Raw genomic sequence first — 18435 nt, forward strand, 5'->3', positions numbered from 1 at the left:
GGTGCAATTTTGCGATGACAATTCAAACGCGCCATTCAATCGCAGCGCGTTCTGTGTGTTTGAAACCCTTCGCTCCTGTTACTTTTATAAATTAAATTAATGTCAAAAAGCGTTTTATTGCTAATGCATGAACATCATCATCGGTATCAAACAGCTGGAAGTAAAACAGTCTGCTTGAAGTGAATCAATTATCGAATTTGAAGCATAAAATTTTTGCGCATACCTGAAAGATTACGAGATGATCATTCATAAACATTTTCTAATTTGTCACCAAATCTTTTTCATCTTAAACAAGGTTAACTTCATCACAACACCGCTGTTAGATAAACACTTGTTATCATAAAATTCTCAAATCGAATGAACATAATTTCACCAAACGCTTTAACCATCGATGTTGTTTTCATTGACATTTTGAAGCGACGCGAACAGATTTCAACTAAAAAAGTTGTTGATTTTGCATTGCGATTATTGTTTTGCTTTCAACTGTCTCCGGCATTTGACAGCATTCAAAATAACATATTTTTCAACTACTTGAATATATGCAAATCAGTAACTATATTGGTTGAATCAAAAAGAATTTAGTTGAATCAACTATCGCAAAAATCAAAAACTGCGATATCGCAATTTTATGATCGAAGGGTTCTCCGTGTATGCACTCAAAATTTACCCTGGGGTAGTTGTCAATTTCTCAGGCGAAACGACATAACATGGGATTTCATCCAATCTTTCATGACACAAGATCAGGGCATAGCAGTTAAAGCTTCAAATCGTTTTATGGTACTTTTTGTCTTGCTGTCTAGCAACAAGCTACGTGTAGGACTGAAACGTTAGCTATAATTTTGCTTCTATTTATAGATTCGCGTGTTTCTAACAACTCCGCTTTTGCATCGTTTGACCAATCAGAGCGCTGCTTTCCCTTTGATACATCGCTTACTCCTTCAAAACCGTCGACTATGGCAGGGAAATCCGGTATGCCGGAGATATTTTACAGACAAAATAGGACACTGCTAGCTATTATCCAACGTTTCAATGATATACAATTAAAAATACATGGCTATGAACATTCAAATCAATACGTAGAAATATTTCCAATCAAATGGTGACATAATATTAATAATTGATACAAAATTGATTGAGCTATAATTGTTCAAAACCTGACCACATTTCTACGTGTATTTTTCTTGGGTTTCTAGTTTGCACCCCTATATAGAAAACAAAAATGTGTTCCACATTAAAAAACAAGCTACAACTATAGACAAAATTTCGAATCTTGGATTGAGCAAAAGCTTAATCGGTTGCAGAGAAAATTGCACAGACCCTAATGGCTGAAGCGTAGTTTCTTTATGCAGCCTAAGTAAGTAACTGTAATTAGTTTTAAGATGATTACACAGACAAAAATATTTTGTGAATTTACATTCATTTTCATGCACATATATGGAGCAAGCAATTGAACATACATTTACTTTACAATTCTGAACGTTTTAATATACTTTAATAGCAAAACCAAGCGTTAATTGAAAGATACAGTCCTATTATTTAAAAAAAACAATGTAATCCAATTCAGTTTTGCATCGATACATCAACCCATACTTATTCCATATTACTACTGATTTACATGTCGTGCAAATTTCATTATTTCTTTCTGTATAATGATGCATAATTAAATGAACAAAAATGAATTTTGGGTTGAACTAACAGCAAATTTGTTTTGTTGCAAATTTAATCTGTCCAGATTTTGTGGCGAACAAGCCTTTTACACGCTTATGAGCATTATGTTACCACTAGATTAATAAAAATAGTTTTGACAATTAATATCTCACGTGCTAATTTTTTATTTCGAGTGTGATTCGAGAATGTTCAACTAACTCAACTGAATGCCCATCTAGGCACAAATTCAATTCAGCTGAAAATTCTTTGTCCTTTGTTCAATCGATAAGTACAATGAAGCTTTTGCTCAAGTACGGGTTTTATGTTTGGAATCCTGCTTTTGTAATTCCTACAATTGGATGTACAGACTCGCGAGATTCGAACGGAACGTAATAATACAGACAAATGATTGCTATTATCTAAATAGAAGATAATTAAACGCTCGACGGACTAATTCGCGACACATGTGAGCAATTCTTTTCTTTAGCACTGCAAAGGGTCCGGCTTGTTCGTGTCATCAGCCCTTAGTTCATTTCGCTATTCAGCTCAGTGCTGATATCTTAGCAGCTAAGGGGAAGGCGTCACACTCCAAGTCAATTTTTCATCGTTGCTCTAGCTCTGGTTGTAACTGGAACTTAGCCATTTGGTGAAAAATATTTTAGTTCAATCACTCCCTCACTCTGGAAAATCGAGGGGGTTGATTTTTTCACAAAAAGAGTTTCAGTGCGTTGTTTGCACTGGATGTCGTTTTTCGAATAACACATGCTAATATGACCGTAAAGTACTGGGTCAAGAATTTTGATCTAAATATTAGTACTATAATTATACGATAGTTATTTATTAATACTCAGATATTATTGATTGAATAGAAACACAAATGCCTAAGGTGGTGTCTGAATATCGCATATCACAGAATTTTATATCCCAAGGAATTTGTTCACTTATTTGACAATCGAATAAAATCTCACATTTAGTCCAACGTCATCCAAGCGATGTAATTTTCGAAATACCCCAGTCGAACTGTGCATAATGCGTTTCGATTCGGGTCTGCTGTCGCCAATGCTACAATCGCGACGAGAAAAGAAAAATCTCCACCGCTTGGCTTTCAGATGATCAAAAATTCGGAGATGATGATGATGCTGTTCTGGCGGAATAGGCTGACAAACACAATGCAGACTGCGGTCATTGTTTCCGATGGTGGAGATTCGTTGAAGCGGAGAGGGAAAATGGATCCATCATCAGCTTCACAGAGCAGGCGACGGCAGTACGATTATTGCACACTCCGACACCAAGCTTGAATATGAATTGAGGATTTCCTCCGCCGTAGATAATAGTTTCTCTTTTACGAAGGGGAAAAGTGGTTTCATCCAAGGAAGGAAGGAAGACATAAAACTATTACAAGAAATTATTTTAAGGCCCTTTGCTGTTTTCTTCGGCGCGTGCTCTTTGCCATCCGAATCCAAAATGAGGCTACTTTATTGGATGAGATGAAATGAAAACAACCGGAGTGGGAAATGGTCGATTTGTAATCTGCGGTAGAAGCTGAGCCTAGACAAATAAGCAGACTAATAAATAATTTTTTTATCACCCTCGGGATGATGGCTCTATCAAGTGTGTGAGAATTGCATGTCGTTCTGAACTAAACAGGTTTTAGTGTAATCGTGGTACTTATTTTTCTACGCAATCTTCTCTGCTCAGATTGGATTGGATACTTTTCAGGCCTGGAAGCTTAAATACGGCATTTGCAGAGTTTGCGAGTTTTGTAAAATAATATACTTTTTTCGTTCAACATGGTATTCGGGATTCATTTCTAAAGCAAAAGCTTTTCTGGAGGAAATTTATATGACAGATTCATGATATAATTTTTATCTTAATAGTAGGGTAACAGAGGTATTTTGGCCACTTCATATATTTTGGCCCACCTAACAAACTTTATCGATTTCATCGGATTTTATCGATGTTAAGTAACTCATGTTGCATCAATTTGAAGCTAATCACATTAAACTACCTATTGCGGAAGGGGTTTTCAAAGATATTACAACATTTGGTGGATATTTTTACAAAGTGCGCCAAAATAAAATCAATCCTGAAGTGGGCCAAAATACCTCTGTTAACCTAAGTCGAATTATTTCAAAGTTCTGATAAGATGTTGGCAAGCTAGAAGACCTTCTATTGAAATGTTTTCCTCCTTCAAAAATTTGTACAGGTGCATTTAAACTGTAAGATTTTATATAGATGCCTAATTGTTTTCCTTTTCTTTTTACAGGTATGAGGACTAATCCCTATTTACGCGAATAAACGTAAGAAAATCTTTTTATTTTACTTTTGAAAATGATATAGTCAAGAAGTCATTTGAACAGAATTTGCTTCAACCAGATAAAACTGCACGGTCATCAATAAACAAGGCTTGTAATTTATGCAAATATAAATATTTGGAACATGAAATTAAATATAAACTTTTTTTCATTTTTCAAAACAATTTGAAAAGATAAGCTTTGTGTTAATATAACATTACAACCTTACTAAGTAAGAAATCAATGCATTCCAGTTTAATTTCACATTGATGATGATTTTCAATCTAACATTTCTATAACAGTTTTGTTAATTTCCGATTGAGGTGCACATTATGCCGGACATATATAAAGTCCCTAGCTAACAACTGATTAAGCAACTAAGTTAATTTGGCAAACTTTATTATCAATTTAGTGAAGTGATAAATTTTGGCCATTTCAAAAACGGTGTTCGGTTACCGGCACCCCAAGAAATTTCGCTGAAAATGGAAAAATATAAGCAAAGACTGCTATTTTTAAAAGAAAAAAAAAAGATTTTATTCTTTTCGGAGGCGTTTTGGACAGTAGTCTTCATTGCCTGATGGTTACTTCGCCTTGGCTCCCTTGGTCGATGATTTGGATGGTGGTGCCTTTGGTGTTGATTTTGTCAGCCTTCCACCAACTTAGCAGCATTGAATACGTTGCTGTAGCCAAATTTATTGGCTTCTTATTCACTAATTATTGGCATTTATCAGTGCATTAAAGTTCATTTTCCTCGATTTTGACGATTTGTTTGGAGTCGCCATGGCTAACAGAACCAGAGAACCAAAGTTTTTATTTATATGACGGATGTATTGAAACTGTCAGTTTGTCCACGTGTTGCATATCACTAGAGATGCGAGTTAGCACAATAAGCTTAGCTAGCAAAAACAAAAAGATCGCGCCAATTTTAAAAATCCTATAAATTCTGACGAATGTCGGCAAACAATCAAAGTTTCAAAAGTATGTAAAAAGTCTTCAGACGAAAAAAGGTTTGCAGGTTAACTACGAAATTTGATAATTTACAGACAAATTTGCAGATTTGGCATCTCTTTCTCAGGTTTTGTCGAAAAAAATGGGGTGTCGGTAACTGAACACTTGGGATGCCGGTAACCGAAATTGGTAGACATTTTGAAAATTACTACGAAAATGTTGATAGCATCCGGTATTAAATCACGAAATAGATCGATTTCACCTCATAAATATTCAATCCACTCACCTTTTCGATTAATGTTCTTCAATTTATGATGCTATAAAAATGTCAGAAAAAAACTTTTGTGTTGCTTTTCACGTAATTAAAATTTGTTCTGAGCTCAGCAAAATGTAGAAGCGTCTGTTTGCTTCGGTATTTGGAACAAAACGAACGTACTGCTATTACACGCACATGACATTTGTCGGAATGACGCTATCTGCTTTCTGTCAAGAGTTACGGTGGGGTGCCGGCGACCGAACACCTTCCCCTATAACAATTTCACGATTTACATTGTTTCCAATGTGAGATCTATTTAGATATAGATTCAATTGCTTTATTTGAAATTATGAATGATACTGGAAGGGGGTCTGAGTTAAATAGCTTACCACAAATGTGGCATCCATTGTGGAAGGAATTGTTGCAGAAGAAAAACAAGTTGGATTATTTGAAAAAAAAAACGTGTTTAATCCACCTAGCAGTGAGATGATACCTTTTTTTATCAATCCGCATGTGTTTTTTGCATGAATATTCTTCGGTGTTTAAGTTTTCATGACATTATTTTAACAATTGTATGTAACAGTATAAAAATGTTGTATGTAACAGTATAAAAAATCGTGTTTTCCGTTGCTCCCAAGCATTTATTTGTCATACAGCGCTCAAAACTCATACTGCTGGAATAGGGGAAAAAGTCGTTTACACAAAAATTTCGATATCTCCGTTAAAAATGGACGGATTTTAACAATCTATGGCTAGTTGGATAGCTATTACCGTGCGGAATCTAAGTCTTGAAACATAGGTCAATTGTGACAGATACTGTCAAAAAACTAAAAATTTTGACATAAAACTTCGTATAACTCAAAAAGTAAACTTCCGATCTCAAAACCATTCAATAGCGTTCTGGGTGACGGAGAGACCTTTCATTTGCGACTAGTTTGATCAAAATCGGTCCAGCCATCTCTGAGATCTCGACCTCTTAGTTGACAACACACACACACGGACATTTGCTCAGTTCGTCGAGCTGAATCGATTGGTATATGTCATTCGGCCCTCCGGGCCTCGGAAAAATATATATAAAAAAAGGTAAAAACTGAATAGTAACCAACAGAAAGATGATTATGAACTAGTTTACTATTCTGGTTACTTTGCTGGTTATTCCATGAGTTATGTTCAGCATTTAGAACCTCTATCACGAAAAATTTAGATCGATATAATAAATGTTGTCGTAGATTGTCTTCAAACAAATGGAAAATACACTGCAGCAATTAAAAGAATTCTATTAATGGTTTTCTTTTGAGAATCCCTAACTTAATCCACCGTTAACTGTAAAGACTGTCCCAGAAAGTATGGACGCACTTTGATTTTGCTGTAAATAATTCACAAGTGTTAAATATTCGAATTTTATTCGATATACTGATAATATTAGACTACAACAACAGAATATTATTCTCAACATTTGCTACTTAGCCATTGCAGACTAGCCGGCGCACCTTCTTGCGAACGTTCCTCATCGAATTCCGTACAGACTTCTTGGCGACATGTTTTGACACTTTTTTCCAATCTTTTTCGAACTGTTGAATGGTTTCGGCTGCCGAGCCATGTTTCCTAATTCGAAGTTGTGGGCAATTTGGTGGATTCATGTCTTTTGGGACGAAAGTGACATTTTTGGTAGTATACCATTCTACCGTTGATTTCGAGTAGAGGCAAGAAGCAAGATCTTGCCAGAAAACAACAGGATTCTTGTGGCTTCGAATCATGGATAGAAGTCGTTTTTGTAAACATTCCTTGATGTATATTTCGCTGTTCATTGAAGCAGTGGTGATGAAGGGTTTCGAAATCTTACCGCAGCTACAAATTGCTTGCCAGACCATAGCTTTCTTACCAAATTTTTCAACTTCAATCGATATCTCAGACTGGTTTAACACTTGCCCTTCTCGCACCGTATAATATTGTGGTCCCGGCAAGGATTTGTAATCGAGTTTCACGTAGGTTTCGTCGTCCATGATTATGCAGTTCAAATTTCCAGCAGGAATCGTATTGTACAGCTTTCGAACCCTCGGCCTGATCGATGCTTCTTGTTTCGGACTACGTTTTGGTTGTTTCTGCTTCTTATAGATTTCAAAGATTCATACGTTCTTTAGCACGAAGAACATTTGACTTCGAAGTGCCCACTTTTTTGGTCACATCCCGAACTGAAACCTCCTTCTTTTACTCGAACGCCTTCAGTATACGTTTATCCAACTGAGGGTTAGAAGGACCTTTTTTTCAACTCGTTTTCGGTTTATCCTCAAAGGTGTTATCCTCTTCGAACTTCCTGATTGTATTTCGCACTGCTTTTTCACTTACTCCTTCCATTTTTGCCATCTTTCTCAGTGACAGTCCGCGTTCTGTGCACTATTTGTACACAATTTTTCGACGTTGTTCTGCTGAAAGTCCACGCATTTCAAAACAAACTAATGAAAACGAATAAACAACTGCACAAGTGGTTAGAGAAGAGTGTAAACAATAGGACGCAGCCATAAAAATTGACAGATTCTGCACCATTGCGAAGTGGCAGCGGTTTTTGTTTGCGTCCATACTTTCTGGGACAGTCTTTAGGATTGAAGGAAGGTATAGATCGTATCGTATAAATCTGACGTTCGACAAAATCCATTCCAGTAAATCTGTCAAATCAAAGAGACACATAATTTAGGTTGCTTTTCAATTTGATATTTGATTTAAGAAATTATACTAGAAATATGAATTTTGTAAACTTTGAGAATGTTATAAAATTGATCATCATTCGGCTTTAAGGATCGAGCATTTCAATTAAAATTTTTGAATTGATTGTAACATTGTTTATGTGACGTGATATCATATGAAAAAGATGACGGGCCAGATGTACCTGTTATTTGGTTTTTTGCATTAGAAGAAATAAGTGCTTCAGAATAATTAGGCGTAACAGATGGATGTTTTTACGGAATATAGAATAATAAGTTGTTTAATTAACTAGTTGTTGTCGAAGCGAACGAGCGATAAAAATGTTGTCTCTTGCAGGATATTTCAAATGAAAGAACTTAGATTTCCATCACAATTAGAACATGAAAATTTATCAGTGGTTTCATTTTTTCAATAAACGCCTTTCGACTGCGAATTATCACAATTCAAACACCGTTTATCCATATGATTTTTTTTACCGATACCAAAGCTTCGGCCACGACGACATTGCGTTAAGTTCACAATGCCATTACGCTGTTTATAATGTTCTCAACGAATTTGAACGTGGAATGTGAAACGTACTTATTTCTAAAAAAATCCTAAATTTCTAAATACAGTTCATGAAAGACCCCAGAGCGTGGTTTATTACAGCACTTTCTTCCATAATTATTAATGGTGAAGGAGTAAGACCAAGTAGTTACTTTAGTTCATTTGAATTTCATCAGTATTTTTGTCATTTGATAATTCTTTCAAGACAATCTTAAAGAGCTTATTTTATTTCAAATCAAACGAATAAAAATGGAACTTCATAGACAAAAAGGATTCGTTCGTGATTTTCTGATTCATTCGTCAAGACTCGACATTCTCTTTTTCGTCCAATTCGATATCAAGTAGAATACTCAGAACGGAACACTTTGAACTCGGACATCATCACCGCTCTTGGAGGCATAGATTGTTGTTTGGTTGGAACGACAAGCGCTAATTTTAACAGATTTTTGTTCTATTTCGTAATAATCAGATTCTGAATGCATATCGTATATGTTTTCGAAGCAATTGGTTACACGGGAGCTATGCATTCTTTTACTCTTAATCTTAAGCTTGTTGTCTTTCTGGGAGATCCCAAGCATTGATGTAGACTGATACGGTGGTAGTCTTAAAAAAACTTTTTTAATGCACCCAGGGGTGTAATGAGTCTTTCTCATATTACTTTTATTTTCAGCAACATCACTAGAAGATTCTGTCACGATTTTTTCTTTCAAACTTGAATAAAATCCAAACATTCTTTGGGTATAAACTACCATAACCTTTTCAGATTGTAAACAACTATGTGAAGTTAATATAGATCTAAACCGAGCGTGACAAGCTTGCATTGACAATTGAAGAAAGTACACTAGGTGGTGGAGTTTTCTTCTTCCGTACCAGTACGTACCGATGCGTACCGGTTTTGCATTATTTTGTATGACAGTTTGAAAGTTTTGATACTCATCACCCTATAATAAAGTATCTGGATGAAACTGCACAGTACCTTTAAGACACCAAGAGCTTTAATTTGAATAATGATTTGTGAAAATCGGTTTTACCGTTGCTGAGAAGTTGAAGTGAGCTCCGTTTTGGGAGCTTTTCTTCAATATTACCGGTGCGTTCGGAAACGAAAACCGGGGACTAGAAATCCCAAAGTAACTAACTAACATCCATCGCCATCACTACTGATGTAATTTAAAATATTTCTCTTACCGTGCAGTAAAACCGGAACCAAAAGTCCGATCTGGATCAACTTTTCTGGGATTTTTTGAAGAATTTCAAGACCTTTTATTTGCATCCTGGTTTGTAAAAATCAATAAAGAAATTTCCACGAAAATTGAGAGCACATTTTCGCATATATTTGCACAGATTGCCTTGTAATTTCGGAAGCGGAAGTCGGATCGGGATAAAATTCAATAGCAACCATAAGACCTTTCGTTTGAATCTAAGTTTGTAAAAATCGGTTCAGTCATCCCTCAGAAAATCGAGTGCCTTATTTTTCACATATACACATACAGATATTCATACATACACACACACACATACATTTTGTGATCTCGACGAACTGAGTCGAATCATATATGACACTCATAGCCTTTCTATATGACAAAAATCTGGGCTGACATTATGCATCTCGAATCGAGTTGCTCGAAACGATTATTTTTGAAGTCGATTCGACTGAACTGAGGCATTACGTATCGCTTTCGACCTCGTGATCGAGATCCTAACAATGTGGTACTAGATTTCGACTGACGCTGCTCGAACTGTCATAACCAGAGATGCCATTTATACAGATTTATCTGTATTATACAGATTTTTACATGCGCATACAGATTTAATACAGAGTACAGATTTCTTACAGATTTCTTAAATTTAATACAGATTTATACAGATTTCACCAAAAGTATTAAGGAAAAAATTTAACTATCTATTAGTATTTGAGCTATCTATTAGTATTTGATTGCAATGACGAGATAAACGTTTAGGAATCAACGTACAAATCACTTTTTAAAATATATATTTTTTGTGCAGATATTTAATGAAGAACACTGAAATCCATTTATATTAAAATTTGTAACTAAATTGAACTTAAAAGTTAGACAAGTCTTGGCATCATGAAACATTATTGCCAGACTGACAGTTGTATTATCTGACTTGACGTTGCATATTGGGTTCTGGAAATCCATCTCAACCTATGAAGTGAACATTTTCAAATTAGACAAGTATATGGCACCATAATTCAATTGTTGTTGATAGGAAAAAACTATAAAATTTCGTCGATGAATATAATATAAGATATGAAATTTAATCTACCACTCTATAACCATAATCTATTGGAATAACACCTTTTAACATAATTGTATTGTAGAAATTTCATTTTATTAGCGAATACAAATAAATACAGATATTTTATACGAATCAATACAGATTTTCTATGAAAATATCTGGCATCTCTGGTCATAACATACATAGGTAAACAAACCCATATACATTGCAATCATGAAAAAAATTAAACTGAATTATTGTTCGAGTATTTTCGATTACATTTATTCAGTAGGGATGCCAGGTTCACAGATTAATCTGTGTTTCACAGATTTTCAACTTTCTGCACAGATTTTAAATATGGCACAGATTTTCACAAATTTCTGAAATTAATCACAGATTTACACAGATTTTTGAAATCGAGTACAGTTTAGCACCAAAAAGTACAGAGCGGTTGAGTAAAAAGGTAGGTGTTGGTAGTGAGACCTTTTTTTTTTGCTCACCAAATTCATTCCGATCTGCTATTGTGGTATGGGAAACGTCCACAGATGTTCACAGACAGGTTCTTGGCTTGATCACAGATTTTTGAAAAAATGACCTGACATCCCTCTTATTCAGTTCAAGTACTGAAAAGAAGCAAACTGTTTGTAATACTGCGGTTTAAAGTTGCCGCACGAAATTAACATGAACACATTTCTGAAATTTAAATCAAGAAGCAGATTCGTTTCCACTCCATTTGAAAACGTAAAGAATTTTTTCAAGCGTGTTCTTGTACACAATTTATCGATGAACTTTTGAAATTATAATAAAAAAAATCTGTATTTTTCATGCATTGTTTCAAGTCTAATTCAATTTACGTCATCCATATGTGTAGTTTTAATCAAAGGCTTTTAGGTTTTGCAGCTTTCTTTGTAGTATTTTATCATATTTATTAGGAGATATTGCTTTAGCTAATATACCAGGAGCAACCCATTCTTTGTAGTATTCATAATCTATTTAGGTACTATTGAAGAGTCAAATACACGCTAATAGCACGAGATTGTGATGCTTTTGGCATATTATACAGGATGATTTTTTAAGAGCTTGAGAACTTTTTTAAACAATAAAACGCATAAAATTTGCAAAATCTCATCGGTTCTTTATTTTAAACGTTAGATTGGTACATGACATTTACTTTTTGAAGATAATTTCATTTAAATGTTGACCGCGGCTGCGTCTTAGGTGGTCCATTCGGAAAGTCCAATTTTGGGCAACTTTTTCGAGCATTTCGGCCGGAATAGCCCGAATTTCTTCGGAAATGTTGTCTTCCAAAGCTGGAATAGTCACTGGCTTATTTCTGTAGACTTTAGACTTGACGTAGCCCCACAAAAAATAGTCTAAAGGCGTCAAATCGCATGATCTTGGTGGCCAACTTACCGGTCCATTTCTTGAGATGAATTGTTCTCCGAAGATTTCCCTCAAAATGGCCATAGAATCGCGAGCTGTGTGGCATGTAGCGCCATCTTGTTGAAACCACATGTCAACCAAGTTCAGTTCTTCCATTTTTGGCAACAAAAAGTTTGTTAGCATCGAACGATAGCGATCGCCATTCACTGTAACGTTGCGTCCAACAGCATCTTTGAAAAAATACGGTCCAATGATTCCACCAGCGTACAAACCACACCAAACAGTGCATTTTTCGGGATGCATGGGCAGTTCTTGAACGGCTTCTGGTTGCTCTTCACTCCAAATGCGGCAATTTTGCTTATTTACGTAGCCATTCAACCAGAAATGAGCCTCATCGCTGAACAAAATTTGTCGATAAAAAAGCGCCAACTTTTCTAGGTAATAAAATTCAATGATTTGCAAGCGTTGCTCGTTAGTAAGTCTATTCATGATGAAATGTCAAAGCATACTGAGCAAATAATAATGCATGAAAATCATAACCTCAAAAAATCTGAGCAAATACTAATGCATGAAAATCCTAACCTCAAAAAAATCACCTTTTAAATACTTTCAAGGTGTTTGGAAAAAATTTTCAATTTACTTGAGTTAGATATATGGGTAAAAACATTATTTGCTCATTGGTATCGAGCGAATAAGCTTTTTCCTACAATCCGTTTGAGCGACGTTTTCTGTCCACAGGATTCAGAAATTTTATTACAAACTACAGTTACTAGGCATAGGTTAGTTTCGACTTAACTTTGTTATTTTAAGTAAACACCACGCAGCTTTCAATTAATATGCTTTCTAAACAGTTCGACTTGTACATAATATGCCAAACACACAATATATATATATATATATATATATATATATATATATATATATATATATATATATATATATATATATATATATATATATATATATATATATATATATATATATATATATATATATATATATATATATATATATATATATATATATATAACGATATACAAAACAATGCATTAAAATAAAGATTATCAATACTAAAATGTTTATGAAAATCTAAGATGTTATCGATAACTACCTAAATAAAAAAGAAACGTATTCGAAAACTCATAGTCGATAGTAATAAGGCTTTCGACCATTTCTTATCGAGTTCAGTCGTTTACGAGGTCGATTGTTTTGGTTCCATAATGCCAATACTTCTCGATAATCTAATACTTCTTCGAGTGAAGTCGAACGAAGCTCGATGATCGACTTCGAATCGAGAACCATAATACGAAACGTGGTCGATTCGTTAAAATTTCATTCGAATCGAGATACATAATGCCACCCCTGTTTTAATCCACCTAGTAGAGCATTAGCTAATAAATTCTCTGAGGTGGATGCAGATACTTTCACAGAGGTGTACACGCCGGTGAGCACTCTGGTGTATGGTTTGCGTAGAAGAAGCATGGGCACGCAAAATCGGCAAAATAAAACAATTTATCGTTAAATTTTCGGTTTTCCTTGCAAATTTTTCATAGCAAGGCCAAATCTACTCTCTATTAATTGAAGTTCACAGAAGTGTTCGCTCACCATCACGTGCCAGTGATCACTTGGGTGTATTTAGGCGAGAGCACGTGAGAGCGATTCCTGCGAAGAGAACGTTATTCTCTCGCACCAGCTTCTTTCAACACAAGCACGCACTCAAAGTCTGTCTGTCTGAACACTGAGAAGAAGTGCGCTTTCCGCTTTGACTGGAGCGGAGCAAATGTATCCGCAGTGTATAATTGAAATCTACGCCCTGGTGTATCACTCTTGTGAAATACCATCTCTGCATATAGGACCGGAAGACCTTTCATTTGAATCTAAGTTTGTGGAAATCGATCAAACCATCGCTGAGAAAAGTGAGTGTTATTGAGTACCAGGATATTCGGAATCGGTTTGTTTAGTTGCCTACTGATAATGACTATCGATTTGTGTAGTTTTGAGACGAGGTTAGAAATTTTTTTACGTTTTTTGTTTCGCCGGTTTAAGTGACGGTGTACTATATTGAACACACTTTACCCTATAACTCCGGAACCGGAGGAAATTCAGGAATTCCGGATGTCCTATCCATTTCATTTTTTGTTTGTCAAAATCGGTTCAGCCATCTCCGAGAAAACCTAGTGAGATTATTTGACACATACACACACACACAGACATTGCTCAGCTCGATGAACTGAGTCGAATGGTATATGACACTTGTCGGTTTTTCAAGTGATTGCATAATCTTTCTATATGAGAAAGGCAAAAAATGATTAGCTCGAAAAATAGTTCTTTAAATAACTAGCCTTGAAAAAGGCTGATTTAGTTTCGGTTTTGAAAACATTTAAAATTTAAGAAAGTTTTTTTAAGTTTTTAAGCTATCTAGTATTGTAATAGTACTTTTTTCAAGCCATTAAAACAGTCCCATTGAAATATTTGTTTTTCATTGAAATAATTTTTGGCACGAATTACACTTACTAGCAAGCTGAGTCGAATGATATACAACACTCAAAAATTGGATTTTTCAGCAATATATCGCTTCAATAGAGAAAGGCAAAATGGCTGATGAATTAATAGTCTCGTAAAAGGCTACTAGAGAAGCAGCTTTAGGTACATGGCACTTCGGTGCCAATTAATAAGTGTTTTGCAAATAGCATTAACTTTACGTCTGCTTAGCGGTTCAAGTTGAACTTTTTAAGTTTGCATTAAGCAGTTCAATTTGAACTGCTTTGCACTGACGAGTCTAAGACGAAACGTAAAGAAAAGTAAAAAAAAGCTTTAGGTAGTCAATTTTCAGGAGTCAAAAGCTGGATAGGCCAGTTGTGATTTAAAGCTGTCCGTAATGTCGCAGACTTAGAATGAAATAAAAAATGTGAATTAGAAAGATATCACACCGTTACACACTGATATCAAGCCAAGCAATCAAAAGTTCCACAAGTACTTAAAACATCCACGTGGAAGATTTGAGAACTTGAAAGTGCAGAACAAGTTTTCGCGATAATTTGCTTGTTGCTTAGAATAAAAACGTGATACTTTTTTAAAGCTGGAATATACAGAACAAGTTCCACATGAACTTTCTCCCTGTTTAAGAGTACGCGCGGAACTTTTGGCAACCAGAAAGTACCGAACAATTTCCGCATAGATTTTAACGCTACATAAGAACTGAGCAATATATTCTAGAAGCTGCTTAGAAATTCCTTCGGTTGCATTGCGCGAACTTTCAAGTGTGGAAAATTACTTGAAACAGATTGCTTAGAATGCTATGCATGATCTTCGTAGGCTGTTTAAGCTAAATCATTCTCTTTTATCTGAAATTTTATCCGGATCTGAATTCTGATTCAATTTTAGAAACATATCTTCTTCAAATAATTAATTCTACTTATTTAAACTTACTCAGTCACATTACTGTTTTTGGCATGAAGAGAAATGATACACAAATGCTACCATAATGCTGGTGAACAGCATGCTGGAAAAGATTCTCATCGGATTCATTTAAAATTTAAAAGAAATGTATTATAATTTTATAGTATGTGCACCTGTGTGAGGCGGATAGCTATATATTTAATTCATCGAAATATTCCCATTTAACCATAACATCATAATCGGTCCCCCTCTCCCCCGTAATCTGCCTTACCGCTTCACGCCATACACCCAAAGCAAATAATCGAGATGATTATAAAAATTAATAATTTAAAAGTTATTATCCAGTAATTTTAATGCGAGGGTTTGAATCACCACCCGCCATCACCTGACTGGTTCTGGTTTTTGAGCCATCAGCTGCAAATTTTACGCACCGATTCAAACTGTTACGACGATGACGACGACGGCGACGACGAGGTGAAGTGTAATTACAACATCGTCCCCAAAGTTTTCAATTTCGACCATTAGATATTACCTCTAGCGATTTCTAACTGCGGTGGGGTGTTTGGAGGGCTTTTAAGGAAGTGAATTTTCACGGTGCTCGATGACGACGAACATCAACGTACAAAGTGCCTCAAAATATGCTTTCCATTTCCACATGGGTTAGCGCTACCGTAGGCGGAGTAATAAAAGCATTTCGGTTCATTCTCTCGAAAGATATCTAATTGAATTACGCTGTTGACGCAACGAGCGTGGAAGGATTATCCTGATGTTCACGTGATTACTCGCTGGCTGAAACTGACAGATTCAATTTTCCAGGTGACGGGAAGTAGATCTACTATCGGTCAATTTGTAGAACGATCCCAACTGTTTGAATAACGAACAAGCATGGATGTGAAACGGAGTGGTTCTGGGAAAATAAGCGTTCAGTAGTTGTATTGATTTGTGGAAGAACATTACAACACCAAAAATCCTGCAATAAAGCAAACTTAAACAAGATAAATTATCTGGAAGTAGATAATCATCCAACATTAACCCAATGCTAGAAAAATCACGTTTCCGCCTAATTGTCCCCGTACCTGTAGTTCAACTGACTGTCGGTAAATTGTAGTCTAGCGAAGCAAAACAGTCCCAATATCATTAATTTAATTCAATAACACCATTCTCCGTCTCAAGCTTGTTGCTGCTGGTGTCGTCCATCGTTCGTTTGACCGTAGATGAGGCAGCAGCATGCCAACCAACCGCCGCAAAGGCGTTGAAAATGTCAGCCATAACTTATCATCAGCCAGTCTCGAGAGGGCCATTGAAGTTGGTACGCAAGACTTTGGACGGTCTTATTGTCTTCCCCAGTCGTCGCCCTCTTTCGGCTTGGGTTCACACAAGAGGCACATCGGAACATGCCCGAGCTTACTGTGAAGTCAATCACATTATTACAATGTTTTTCTTGTAGTCATTCTTCTTGGGTACTTCCCCTATTTGGTTGACGGTGGGACGCTGTTCCTGCCGGTTTTCACGCAATATTACCTTCCAACTGGTTGTGCTGGCAGCATTACCGGATTACAGGGGGATTTGGTTGACTAGCCAGCAAAAAGCTTTTTTTTGTCAAGATTTTGCCAAAGGATTTTCCCGTGAGGAGTGATTGTTTGGCTTCTGATATTTAGAGTATCATCATTCTAAACTTTTGGTAGTAATTTTTTGGATTGAATTACAAAAAAGTTCATATTTTTCTATGTTGATATTTTACTATTTATTTGATTGTTTTCGCTACGCTGGATGAATATTACCGACAAAGTCTGCAAAGTGCATTGTTTGTCATTCTCATTTAGAATTGTTTCTCAATCTTATTATCCAAACAGTGTGCAAATCGACTTGTTAACTCAAGAATGTCATCTGCCGTTATATTCAATTCATCAAGATCGAAATATGTCGGTATGTATGTGTCTTTTAGTAAACCTAAACCTAATTGTCTCTGAAATGGGTAAACCGATTTATTCAAACTAATACTCAAATGAACCAAATGTCTTACCGAATATGTTGATGCTAAATTTTACCCTGACCGGTTTTTATGTTGCGGAGTTACGTGTTCCCATTTGCCGGATTTTTAGATTTACAACCAACCGAAAATTTTGAAAGTGACTGACGAAAAGACCCGTAATAAAGCTCAAATCGACTTCCCAGAGGAGGCAACAGGAGGGATTTTCAACAGTTTCTCATCGGAAAATTGTTTATCAAATTGCTCCGGCTCCAAAGTTAGATGTAAGCGAAATAAAAAATTATATCATATGCAATTCTCATAGATCCCTATCAAATATTTTTGTTTTTTTTTTTTTTTCGTTTCGATTATAGAGGTTTTAACATTAATGTCATTCGCCTCTTCGGGCCAGAAAAACTTTCTGACCCTATGTGCGGGGTTGGGAATCGAACCCAGGCGGGCTGCGTGAAAGGCATCGACTTACCCATCACGCTATACCCGTCTCCTTATTTTTGTTTAAATTCCCAGTATAATTTTGAAATTTTGAACGAAGAAACACATCTTTACATCAATTTTAATGCACATATATCTAGCAAGCTGTATGTGAAATTATTTCACATTTCTTCAATTTTCAATATACTTTGACAGTAAAACTAAGCGTATCTTGAATTATACAGTCAAGTTCATTGAAAAATCAATGCTTTTCAATTTAAGCTTTATCATTACTTTAAACCAGATTTTCGCTTCAACTGACGTCTATATCATAGTACTATTGATTTACATGCCGTGTAAATTTCATTACTTTTTTCTGTGTAGAGGCCCAAATTTGAAATTTTATGAACTTAATTCCATACAAAAAGTGGTCTGGTTTTGAAAATCTATAGATTGGCCTATATTCAAAACTGATATTCAATATCATTACACCTACTGGATATATTTTGACGCAATGAGTTTAGTGTACAAAACTGAAAACTCGATAGTGTTTTTCTTCTTTTCATTCTCTATTCAGAGATGCCAATCATTTTACATCACATTCATTACTTCCCTCGGAGAAC

General features: G+C 35.5%; 1 protein-coding gene across 3 annotated transcripts in view; it reads left to right on the forward strand.

The window, feature by feature from the left end:
- The window catches only part of LOC131435075 (uncharacterized), a 397241-nt gene that overhangs the window by 231265 nt on the left and 147541 nt on the right, over positions 1-18435 (forward strand). The window contains exon 1 of one of the 3 annotated variants that reach the window (XM_058602577.1): positions 17317-17337. The exons of the other annotated variants lie outside the window; for them this stretch is intronic. Coding sequence (XP_058458560.1) covers positions 17332-17337 — 6 coding nt within the window. The 5' untranslated portion in view covers positions 17317-17331. Of the gene's footprint in view, positions 1-17316; positions 17338-18435 lie in introns of those variants that run through there. 3 annotated transcript variants of the gene reach the window in all.

The sequence above is a fragment of the Malaya genurostris genome, chromosome 3 (genome assembly GCF_030247185.1).
Source record: "Malaya genurostris strain Urasoe2022 chromosome 3, Malgen_1.1, whole genome shotgun sequence".
In the NCBI taxonomy this organism is placed as follows: Eukaryota; Metazoa; Arthropoda; class Insecta; order Diptera; family Culicidae; genus Malaya; species Malaya genurostris.